This window comes from the organism of the source record quoted next, unplaced genomic scaffold, assembly GCF_019419815.1.
Source record: "Pyrus x bretschneideri cultivar Hongxiangsu unplaced genomic scaffold, Pyrus_bretschneideri_v1 Contig74, whole genome shotgun sequence".
NCBI classification, from domain to species: domain Eukaryota; kingdom Viridiplantae; phylum Streptophyta; class Magnoliopsida; order Rosales; family Rosaceae; genus Pyrus; species Pyrus x bretschneideri.
Window position 1 is genome coordinate 1,346,533 of NW_025999814.1, and position 13,253 is coordinate 1,359,785.

The 13,253-nt window shown below is 34.7% G+C and overlaps 1 protein-coding gene across 6 annotated transcripts; it reads right to left on the reverse strand.

The window, feature by feature from the left end:
• Positions 1–468: 468 nt before the first annotated feature.
• Positions 469–4,995, reverse strand: LOC103929944 (CTD small phosphatase-like protein 2). Of its 6 annotated transcripts, none has more exons than XM_009339207.3 (8): positions 4,673–4,995; positions 3,909–4,114; positions 3,491–3,624; positions 3,172–3,268; positions 2,833–3,012; positions 2,457–2,732; positions 1,587–1,924; positions 469–983 (listed from the first exon to the last, which is right to left on the reverse strand). In XM_009339207.3, exons 2-8 carry the CDS (start codon positions 4,063–4,065, stop codon positions 768–770), a joined length of 1,398 nt encoding a protein of 465 aa, XP_009337482.2. In that variant the 5' UTR covers positions 4,066–4,114; positions 4,673–4,995; the 3' UTR covers positions 469–767. The 6 variants fall into 6 exon arrangements, with proteins under 6 accessions (XP_009337482.2, XP_048430725.1, XP_009337483.2 ...); XM_048574768.1 differs by having other exon boundaries at positions 2,872–3,012; positions 3,909–4,119; XM_009339208.3 differs by having other exon boundaries at positions 3,909–4,162.
• Positions 4,996–13,253: the final 8,258 nt, after the last annotated feature.

The window sequence follows — 13,253 nt, forward strand, 5'->3', positions numbered from 1 at the left end:
TATCCTTGCTCCATCTGCGTCTCATCCAAGATCACCGCCTCCGATTGATCCACCTGATCCCCAAACCAACAACCCGGTAAAAGTAGATCAGGCACCGGACCGGCATAAGTAAGGCAACTTCAGACCTGCGCTTTCAGCTGACTCAATCATGTGAACATCATCTGGAGCTTCAAACTCATTCTCCTCACCATTTGATCCCAACAGTTTCACTTTGTATACCGCCATTGCAGATACACAGAAAGAAGAAGATTTCACCCCAAACGCTTTAAAAATTGTTCGTCACATAACCACGAGACGAACTGCGATTCTTAACAAAAGCTGAGCCTCTGCCTGATGATGCACTTGTTGTTGAGCATAATGTCAAAAGCCAGGCAGCTGATAAATTAACACTCGCCATCTGAACTCGGGTATTGCGTAGATTTTCGAAAATAATCAGGTTTAAATGTGTTATATACAGCAAAACTGAAGTGGCACTTCGTAAATAAAAATTTAACCATCAATAAAAAGAGCAAACAGTCTTCCACTTCCTAACACTTTATAAGACCATTAAATTGGTAGGAAACTTATTTGTAAGCAAATTTTCTATCAAGAATTTTATGCGTACGTATTGAGTCTTTGACCCATGTTACACCCCAATTGTATCCCCGTCTTTCTCAATGAAAGCACATAACTTCATAACAAACAGAACAGCGTTTGTGGTAGGAAAAAATCTAAACGTACAGGAAATACACCCGAAGAGATTTCAAACTGTGAAACTGGTTGTAGGCTCACCTTTCGAAGGGATCGCCTCTGTTTGAGCTTAAAGGATAAACAGCAGCAGCTATTTTCTCCCTAAGGTTGAATTTGCTTGCAATTAGTGGACGAACATCTTCTACTCCGACCAGGCTCTCCAAAAAAGGAAGTAAGGAGAGTAACTCTTTATCAGAACGATCATCAAACCAGCTCTCGATTGGTATTCCATTGTCTACTTGGAACCCGAATGCCTGAAACAAAGCCAACGCACTCAAAAATGTTATATCTAGAAAAAAAACAAAGTTAATAATATTGAAGAAGGGACAAACATAATCCTAGGGGTTTCCTCCTGAGATTGGCATAAATTAAAGTTGTATTCGTGTTTCATATTTCATATTTCACTCGATGTCCCTGACAAAGAGATCCAATAAAGTCTGCGATCCCATGTCGTAAATGTTCATTAAATGAAATTGGAGATATCCCGTTGACACTAATCCAAACATGCCTTGACCGAAAGCTTAGAAAGGACTGACTACATTTTGATTTCAGAGCAGGCAAGGGAACTGACTAATGATGTACATTACAAGCAACAACCGCAGAAAGATCGACCAGTAACTGGAAATATACAATGCTGATAAATTTCACCAAGACTAGAAGGAGCTTCTTTCAACTCACTTTTATTCATCACCATATTAGGCTTATCCAGAAACTCACTGATCCAAGAACAAACAAATACATTCCAAAACCTATGCCAAAATATTCTCCTAGAGACAATAAATTCAATAAATCACCTTCAAGGTCTTAGTGCACAGATAACTGCTAATGGCAGAGAAGGGAAGGTTGGAATAGCATACCTGTGGAGAGTTGTCAATTATGATAGTGTGTGCCAAATCACGACCAAGAACTGACAAATCTTTGAGGTAATTCCCCTCCACAAAAACACACGAATCCCGAAAAACACGATGGCGAAATATCTTCCTTTTTGGGTCCAGCACATTTAGAAGTTGCTCTGCATAAATACTTTGACTAGCTGTAAATATTATGATCTCAAAAAGACTGGACACTCTGTCCAAAAAATCTCTGAGATGAGGACGGCATCGGACATATACTGTGTGCTCTTGGAGGTTAAAATTAACAGGGAAAGTGAAGTCTGCATCATCACAAGGTTCTAGTGTGGAGTGTACCAAAGTTTCTGCCAGATCAAAGTCAGTCTTAGCATGCAAGTCCGACCCATAGTTCAAACAAATCATCAACAAACGAGGGATGATAAATCAAGGACTAAATGTTGCATCATATTAAACAATACAGTGAGATAAAAATGCATGCCTATGTCCTAGAAAAAGACACATTTGGCACTCCTTACAAAGAAAAACAAATGCAAAAATTTGGACTACAATTTAAAATCAGATCTTCCATCAGACTAGAACCAGCAATGAGAAAATGCTCATGCACGGGTCCCTGTCCTACCATACAGCTACAATTATCATGCAATAAACAATTGAAATGAAGATAAATGGCACATGACCTGAAACATTATCAACAAATGTTCTATTTGACTCTCATCATAAAGACGACAAAAGAAAAAATGCTAAAAGGAAGACACATCCAGATTATTTTGGCAGAAGAAAGCAGGCAAAGATCAAGCTCAATGCAATGAGATGTGTAGTTACCAATCGTTCCTAAGTTGATAAAAAAATGATACAACAGTTTGTCATTATTCTCACCATCCAAGTCCAAAACAAGACTAGTAGGAGGGCAACGCCGTGTCTGTTTAGGTAAAAGCATCGGCCGAAAAGTTGGAACAACTGCTGACAAGTCAGGTAAGTTCTTGATAAAGAAGTAAGGATCAAAGTCATCAACTTCCTCATTCTCGTCATCATCTGTGTATAAATCAGTTGACATGGGCTCCTGACCATGCTCATCCACACATTCCAACTTGGAATTTCTCATGGCAAGATATATGGCTGAGACTTCAGAAGAGATGATGGCTGGCTCCACAACTGCATTACAATGAGGATACACATTAATTGTGCCACATACCACATAGTGTTGTGCCTTCTATTTTGCTCATGCATTTTTGTTTCATTTCATTTGTATTACCAGGATATGTTATATTTACTGAAGAAAATGAGTTCTCACAGTAACTCCTTTCGCCTCTAACAATGGATTCGGAAGTCTCTTGAACAACATGACCATTCAGCACATCAACCCTTGAGTACATTATTTCACAATCTTGATGAAAATTGTGGTCTTCATTTCTAAAGAAGTTAACAAAATCAACTAGGAAAAAGAGAACTGTAAGGTCACAACATTCCTAAGAAACCCACAAAACTTTTTTATGAGATCTTTCTAACCATTAATAGAGAAGGAAAGAGAAACAATTACAAAATCATTGACGTGAAATACATATATAAAATATAAAAATGTTTGTTCATCTACCTCCATTATCAGATTCAACTTCGGCATGTTTAGATATTTGAAAGGCAGGAGAAAATATTGTTTCCGCTGTGCAATCAGCAGTTCCCTCTATACAATCCTGCAGTATGATATGATATGTACAATTTGAGACATTTCTAAATACTGAATGCTCAGGCAATGTTCTGTTTCTTTTCTTTCCTTTTTTTTTTTTTTTTTGGGGGGGGGGGGGGGGGGGGGGGGGAGGAAGAGGTAATAGGGTGGGAGCATAACACATAAAATGCCTTACACGACTTTATAAGCAAACTTAAATGAGCCAGCCATGGCATAGCTAGTTAATTACCTTAATCTCTATGCAATCATCACTCATAGCATCATGCCCCAAACAAGTGTCAGCAGTCTCATCACGCATTGAATCATAATTCAAATCCGAATTGGTTGCAGTAACAGCACCCCCGTTCTTTTTATGAGTGCCACCTGAAAGTTGCGGTAGGAAGATGACGTTTTAGAAACAGTAATTGGACATGTTCTACATAAGAATATAATCATAAAGATAAAATCTTGACGACAAACAAAACGAAGAGCAAAAGTTTCAAAATTGCCAATATTGATAACAGTATACTACCACCCTATACCAAAAGAAATTTGTCCAGGGGATGTCGACACTCAACACTTAGAAGTAAACGTGTACTAATATATTCCACGCAAGCACGAGGAACATTTCCCGAGGTTATTGTGCAACAAGTAAGAAGGTAACCTACCGATTCTCTGCTTCCTTGCTGAAGATGTAATTAGGTCTGCAACTTTCTTTTCCACAACTTGCACACTTTCATACGCTTTCCTCTGAGCTCTTGTGACCTTGGGGCTAGCATGCTCTCGCACAGCAGTTCTTCCAGAACTTCTTTTCTTCGTTTGCATTTTGACTTGAATTAAACAACTTAGCTTTGAGAAGCTGCAGGTGTGCCTACTTGACTTCAGAAGAAAGGATTCAAATTTCAGAAATCAGTTAAGCATCCTACATGCATAATAACATCCAATTTAAGAATCAATCATTCCATACGGGCGAATCAACTATTTCTAATTCAAACAAATCAAGATTTCAAAACTTGGGGTAAATGAAAAATGCAGCCTTTCTAAGTTTTGTACATTTAGTTGCAGCAATTGGTTCGGGAAAAATTCACCACGAACCGAAAAATCAATCAGTAGCTAGAGTACCCCCAAAACTAAGCTGAATTAGTAGAAAATTATGCAATTAATAACAGTTCGAAGTAAAGATTAAACCCTAGAAACCCATTAACCAATATCACTGACTGAAGCCCAAAACATACCTAAATCAAATCAATTATCTCACTCCATTCATTTCTCACGAGCAAAATAACACAAATTTCCCCACAAACCCAACATGCAAAACATCAAAACCAAACAAACCCTAAAAATTCAGCTAAAAAAAATGCACCTCACAAAAACCAGAGCTACAAACTCCAGCTAAGCCAAAAACCAAATATTCTCACTCCACCATTTGTACCTGAGCTAAAATCAAACCGGAATACAAGACGCCGGAAGCTGCCGCCGCTATTCCTGTAACCAAACAGTAAACAAACAGCGAATCAGCAGAGAGAACGATCGCCGTCAGTGAAGCTTGAGCATTTGCGAAAACCCTAATTTTGCTCTGCTCGTTGAAAAGCAGGGGGTTTTGGATTTGGAAGGGTTTTCCCTCCAAGGGAAAAGAGAGGGAAAAGTCGGAAGGGATCGAATTTTTTATTTTGTCTGAACAGAGGGATGTGATGATAAATAAATTTCACCGAAATTTTCTCTGAATATTTTTGAAATGTTTTGAAAAATTTTGATCGGTTGAGCAATTTCTTATGGAGGTGTACAGAGGAAGGTTTTGTACTCGCTGGTGTGGGTGTGGAGCGTACTCGCTTTTGGATGATTGACGCGTGGTGGGTTTTTCAGTTTCGACGGTGCAGATGGAGGTTGTTGGTTCGTTTTGGAATGTAACGAGGGATGTGAAGGTGGGAGAGATTGTTTTTTTCCTTTTCTTGCTGAAATTTCGATAAGGGTGACATATTGTTGCTAGGTATTTGTCTTAATTTCATTTACAAAGGTACGTCAATTTCCGGAATTTCTAAACTTTACCCTTGACTTTTGGATATTCCACCATGGCCCTGTATTTCTATGATCTTTCAATTGAAATTTGGACACTATCTAACATCATTTAAAATTGTAACTCGGTTGCTTAAAAACATTTATTTTCATTTGAGATCTTATATTCGTTTTCCCCTACTTTGCACTTTGATAACCAAACAAAATATAGTATCGTTAGACCAACTATTCATGAACAGTAAAAGGATAAGCTAACAATCTATAAACTCATACCTGAATCATTGATTTAAAATATTATTTTTAGTGCACTTAATGAAGGAAATGATACAAAACATGATAATCAGGCAAAACGTGAGAGACGAAATCAAACCATAAGGACCAGAACCAGATGAAGAAGTCTAGGTAGGCATCAAACTTTAAAGTATACAAGCAAAAGTGTCCGCGCAATGTTGCGGGTTTACAATTCTATATATACACATGCTTACAGCTATGTTTCCAACTTTATTTACATATATGTCCAATAATATTTACAATCCTCTTTACGGGTTTACAACTTTATTTACACATTTTTACAACTATGTTTATACATATATGTACAACATATTTACAATCCTATTTACATATATATACTAATTAGTAGAGAGCTTACCTCTACAGTTGTTGCCGATTTGAACAAATCAAGCTTCTGTAGTAGCCTTTCAGATCACAAAGCTGAGAGATTTAAGCGAGTTGGTGAGAGTAGAGTGAGAAAGAAGCTAAGAAATTGAGTCGGTGAAGACACACGTGTCACCATCTTGTTCTCCATTTGACAGCAAATTGGTAAAGTTGAAACAACAACAAAGAAGCGAGTGAATCGCATTATAGAATGAAAAGTGTTTCAGTCTATTTTCTCTTTTAGTATATATATAATATAATTTGTTATATTCATATCACATGATATTAGACTTAGACGGTTAAACCATCAATATTGGTTTGATTTTGTTGGATAACCCACGTTCTAATTGCGATAAGGACGAATTAATTGTTAATAAATGAATTAATAAGAGTTAAATATTCACAATGAACACTATAGTACATACATACATCCATAAAGTAAGAATGTTATGGAAAGAGTGAGGATCTTCGCCGAGATCCTCTTTGTGAAGATTTTGGAGATTCTCAAATCGTGCATCATATATTATACGGTCAGAAATCATTGTAAATTTGTTTATTTCAAATTGAATATAAACAGTACCTGACAAAAACTGATCGCACAATGTACGATAAACAGATGTAATTGAAGGATTCGGCGAGGATCCTCTCTCTTATAAAAACTTAAGTCTAATATCGTACAAAACAGAAATTTAGTCTACTCCAACACCTAAATCACTCGTAGTACAAGGAAAATAAATTGGAGTTGGCTTCGCTGCCCTCGCATTTCCCATACACTCCCATCCCCTTCTATTTGTGCGGTCACAGTTAAGTCACATCAATATTTTATATTACTGTTGTTTTTTGTCTTATTATCTTTATAAAAAAAATCAATATAAAACGTTGACGTGGCTTAACCGTGACCGCACAAAATAGGAGAGGATGAGAGTGTATGAGAAGTGAGAGGGCGGAGAAGTCAGCTCCCAATAAATTAGCCATCTTGTAGTTAAATTCCTAACTCCACCATTGACTCAAACTTAACCAAACACAACCATTTAACAATTATTAATTTAGTCGTAGTTTATAACATTATAAAAGGTTATCAATGATAATAGGCATCTGTATCAAAAATAAAGGATAATCATTATAAAAAAATTTCACTTTCAATTTGGGTCAGTTATGTATGAGAGTAAACTCCATATTATAATAAGTTATGCTTTTTCTAGATCCCATATTAAAGGAACTCACATCCATATGGCAAAAATTGTCAATAAATACAAAAATATGTAATGTCACAAACAAAGATGAACTAAAAGATGGGAACTATGATTTGCATTCCAAAAATCTCATTATGCACTCCTTGCAAGTGTATTTCTCTTTCTAAATATATAAAGTTTGGAGTTAAAATAAGGATTTGAGGGTGCTAATAACAATTCTCCTAATATATATATATATATATATATAATTGTTTGAGATTGTTTTATTTTTAAGAGTTGATACCATATCTTCGAGCTTATAAGTACGTAATACCTCGTCAACATGTACATCATCTTGGTGAAGCTATAACGTTTCTAGCTTCTCAAGCATGTTTACATAGAAGTACTAAAGAGAGCACTACATGTATACATGCATCAAATTTTGAAGATCAGGTGTCATACCACTATTAAGCAATAACTTTCCTAAAGTTACAAATGACTTGTTTAAAAGTCTTTTTAAATGACTGAAAGCAGTTTTACAGAAAGTAGTTTGAAACCAATCCCTACCACAAAATTGAAGTCAATTCTGAAAAAGCACGTTAAGTGCTTATTGCAAGAAGCATATAACTGAGGTTTCTTGCATGAAGCACATAACCGAGACTTCTTGCAGCAAACACTTCAAGTGCTTTTGGAATCCAAAAATATGTTATCTAACAACGCTTTTAGTCATTTAAAAGTACTTTCCAAACGAGCACAAAATTTATTTGGTCCCAATATTATTAACTGTATAGAGGTTTAGAGTATATACATATCAATTGCGAACAACTGAGCACAGATTGTATGTTTATGACCAATTGGCCAAAGGGAGAAGAAAGAATAATAAGTAAAGGTTTTAATACAATTAAGCCGTATTTATTTTGGGCGACTTGTTGAGAATTCAAAAGTTGGAGGACTGAACAATTGTGTTTTATAAAGTGCTTCGTTGAGAGAATCTTTTCGAAATTTTGAAAGTTGAACCTCATCTGCGAGGGCCACGGAAGCAGCCTCCACCTACCCTCAAATTAAATCGGTGTGTTTCCACGTGTTAACCACGACATGCAATGAAGGGCCCATCAAACGGTGACCCACTTTCATATTTGGGCTCTAGTTTAGAGTTAAGGCCCAAATCGGATTTAGTCACAATTTTTTTTCCTATTAATTTTGTGAACATGATCATGAAAGTTCTAAATAAAATGTTGACTTTTGGTTTATTTTAAGACTTGGCTAAAATACTTATATTCATTTCATATAATTAATATCTTAACGGTTTGATATGACCTCTTAATTTATATAAATTCACATGAATTATATAATGTAAACATTGTGTTCTCCCAATCGGGAAACCCACTTGTCCACCCCCACTTCCCCAACACTTACGATTAATATATATTAGCCATACGAAATCGTAATAGGAACCGTTCATTTTTTTTATCATTGTCTAAAGATCATATATGTGAAAAGAAACTGTTATTGATGCTCCAAAAATCTCATTTTACACTCCCCACAAGTGTATTTTTCTTTCTAAGTATAGAAACTTTGAAGTGCAAAATAAGAATTTTGGAGTGCCAATAACAATTTCTTATGTGAAAAAATCATTCAATTTGGAGATCTTATAACCATTCACATGCATCAAACAAATGAACAGTTTGTCATGATAATGCTACTTACTACCAAAATTGTCGATTGGTTTGACAACGAATGAATAAAAAATCTCTAAATATTTATCCAAGTCGGCCTATCAAATTAGTTAACACACTAGGACCACCATATTACAGTGTTAGGTAGTATTTTGGGGACTGTAAAATGCACTCTCCTAAGATATAATAAAGTATTATTTGTTATTTTGCATGCAGATATTGATGAACTTTTTCTTCAATTATTGTTGTCTTTCTGTTCTGTTAATGCTTGAAAAACAACCCCACGTACGCACTAAAATGCTACAATACAATTGCAAGTAAGTGATCATTAGGTACTCCTAATCCTTGGTTAATTACAACTTAACAAAAGCCTTGTCGTAATTAATGAATATTCATGACTGTAATCTGTTCGACACAAATTATTAATTAGTTCCTTCTATGGAACGAACCAATATACTGATACAGCCAAGCAAGTATATATATATATATATATATATATTTATTAAGAGTATAAGCCACTTGCTCCTTTACACTCAAACTTTACTGGTGTAATGCGCGCACGCATGGATGATTGCCTTAGATATACATATCCTTAATTAGTTAGTTAATTCCTTACACATGAGCAGTGGAAATCAACTTGACGAATATAACTATGCTGAGTAAACTTCTGAAGCACGTGACAGATCTAGGAAATATATTTAGGGAATCAGTAAGAATAGTGCTTGTGGTGCGTAAATTTTTTTGGACAAATTAACATGTAAATTGGCATTTTATTGAGTCTTAGTAGGCCTGAGGTTGTTTTCCAAGTCATGCACACTTGTTGGTAGATGCGGGCCAACAATTTACGAGTGAGTATATCGATTGATGTCAATAGTTTTGAGCGAAAATGCCGACATATACTAACGTATGCCGAGTGAGCCTCCGACAGATGACCATAGTAATGCATACAAAGGCATGAAAGTAACAACTACCCAACCTAGTGTCCATAGATGTAATTCATGGAGCAGTTGAAAGGCATCTTTCAAGATCATCTTAGATTTTTAAAGGGTAGCACCCAACTCTTTCACAGATAATTTCTGAGCTTGAAAAGATCAGCTGATCACCTACCTTGCCCCAAAGTGGATATGCCCCTACTTATGAGTTCAATAGTCTTGTATAGTTTATTTACATTTATTGATGGATCAATAAGAGAGTATTTAAAGTATGGTTGTGGCATAGGGCAAGTTACTCGCATGGGGTGGAACCTCTGACATTGAGTCCCATCCTCTTGTGATTAGTAAGCTGCCTCGTATGATAGGCCTACTCAAGACCTTATCAGCGTTCTCACTGTCTACAAATCATATAAAAAATAAGTTGTGGTGCTTAAGATCGTGGACAAGTACCTTGTGTTTCAAACCCTAAAAAGATAATGAGAAAGTAAGAAATATGTCATTATAACTCAAAACCACATTTGGGAACACCTTTAAACGTTGAACTAATTTAGCAATATCTACATGTAGAAGAAGCTTAACCAAAAAGAAAAATATGTGAACTTCAACAGACAGTACATGTATGGGGGGGTCCCAATTGAACTTGTGGCGCATCAACATGGCAATTTCAAGTCATATATGCAATATATATGTGGGAAGCAAAGGTGAGTTAAAGTGATTTGCCTTTGGACAAAAGCTAAAGATTTGGATCTGAAAAAGCCTAAACTTTAGGACATGCCTTAAAATATCTTTGCCATTGTGTACAAGTTTAAGGTATATGGGTTGGTCCACATTAATATTCTCTTCATGATCCATCTCTATCCATCAACTAAATGCATACCACTTGGAAACGCCTAATGACTTGTTAGTTGTGATCAGCTAGTGGTTTTCAATCTTTAGTAATCAATCCGTACAAATTAAGCAGATTAAGGCTTGATTATTAGCAAAAATAGATGCCTTTGGGGCTAAGATTTGAGATACACACACACACACACACACACACACATATATATATATATATATTTTTTTTTTTTTTCTTTATAATTTTGTAAATTCCACTATTAGTCTCCCTTGCACAACATTATTTCCATAATTAAATTCATAGGCATGATTTTAACTGATGTCATAATTCTCAAGATTTTATAGAGGAGGTCCAACGATCAACTACTAATTGGTCACACGTTAATGTTGTTCTCAACTTAATCATATGCTAACCAAACATGTGTATGATGTTTTTTATCACAAAAAACTTAAGCGCAATTAGAAAATTGAAACACTCAATATAAGTTATATTTTATTCTGTCATGTTTTCGACGAGAGACTTTTTACATTAATTTTATGCATGATTAATTAACAACATACATTTGTTTAATAATATTATTGAAAATCTCAAAAAATATATATGTATAATGGCTTATTTTTAGCTACGTCTCCTGAAGCTCCATTTTGATCTTATTTTGCCCATATAGCTCAAAAGTTATATTTTTACTCCATGAAACTCAAATTTCATTTCACTTTGATTTGTGGACTCTCTCTACTCCCTCAAACTTATAGGTCGCCTCCTGAAACATATGTGAGACCCAACAACCAATAAGACCATGCCACATGTGCAATAAATTTGATTATAAATCTCCATTATGAGTTAACATTCAACAATCATAGAATATTAAGTTTAAAAGAAATTGAAGAGTTGAAAAAGATAAAAAAGAAATTGATTAGCATGGTGCACCCAAATCAAAACCCACATAAGAAATTAACATATCTAAGGCACATGAAGCGAATTTTGAGTTTTACATAGATGATTTTCAAGTTTCAGGAGGCAAAACGGGAACAAAATCGAGTTCCAGAGGGTAAAGTGGAACAAATTTTGAATTTCAGAAAGTAAATTGACAACTTTTAAGCTACAACGAGCAAAGTGAAATAAAAATCGAGTTCTAGAGACCATGACTATAAATAAGCCATATATAAATGTGAGAGTTCCATCCATGTCACCAGATGCATGGTTTGTTTCCAATTGCAATTGATAAGGACAAGCAAAATGAGCACGTTCGGTAAATATATATGGTCTATGTTGTTGTGCAATATAATTAGTCACACCAAATTAAGAATGGGATGGTGTAGATGTTGGTGGGACAATAACTTGCTACAACCACAACTCAAAAAACTCATCACTTAGCTGTGCCTTCCTTTTAAGTTGATGGATTTTAAAGACTCTTTCCTCACTCCACTATGAACTGTTTTGAAAACGATTTTGATGTTAATCTGTTCTTGAAAACAATTTACTTGCAAATGTTCTTTTGGGAAAAGTCAAAGCCTTAAAGATAAAGATTAATTACCTGCTACTTAGTACTACGGTCTAGTGGTATTTCTCCTCACTTGTAAGTGGGGGGTCTTAGGTTTGATTTTCGTCAAAAACAAATTTGAACCACATTATTGCTAGCTCATTGTGAGGCTAAGTCAACCCCCCTCCCTTTTAATGTAGGTATATAATATCATTTGGTCAAATAAAAAAATAAATAAATAATTATGGATGATATTTAATTAAGTGGAGGCTTTAATTAGTTATTCAACTTTAAGTTTTTGTGAGATATAATTATGTGAAAGTAAGGATTCGCGATCTGCTTTTCATACTAATTAATTGTCATATAAAGGGTTAATTATAATTATTTCGAGTTAAAATAAATGACTAGACTACTGAACCAAAGCCATGCATGGCTTTACAGTCTAGATCGTATCATCCACATGTGAATTACTTACCTACTCTGGCTTAATTAATTTGACAATGTTTAGTGGTTATGGCGGCTTTGACCTGTATGAGGTCAATGTGTGATTGTTAATCCTATTTAATCTTTAAAAACCAAGATTCGGTTTATCTCTTTTACTTTGGTTGAAAGCTGTAACATATCTAGTTATTTAGTGGTATACAGTAGAATCTCGATAATTTAATATCTGATAAATTAATAATTGGCTAAATTTAAAAGATAATACATTACAAAAAATTTGTATAGGTCTCACGTAATATATAAATTAATAGTTTCCTGATTTCTTTACACCTTTGAGATGAGAAATCATTGTTGTATGTATGATGTGTTGTTTTGTTTATTTAAATAGGGTTTTTGTTTAGTTAAATGTTCATAAAATAAAATAATGTAGTACTTTGAGCAATGTACAAACTATCTTGGGGAAAAATAAGTTGATTCATGAATTTTACTTGGTTAAAAAAATACATAGAATTATTAGTTTATAAAACGAGAAGCTAAGTACGATTATTATACTTAGGGAAACACTGAATACCTTGATAAATTAATAAGGTATTAATTAGCCAATAAATTAATAAACTATTAAGAATAATACTAGAGAGACCATATATTTAACCATATTTATAAACTACATAACGTGAATATTGATGATTAAATTATTACTTAAATACTTCATTAATGAGCTTATTTTATATTGAACCACATCATATGGTTTATAAAGCACCGTAAATATATTGGCAGTCATAAAGTAAGACGTTGAACATTAATGCA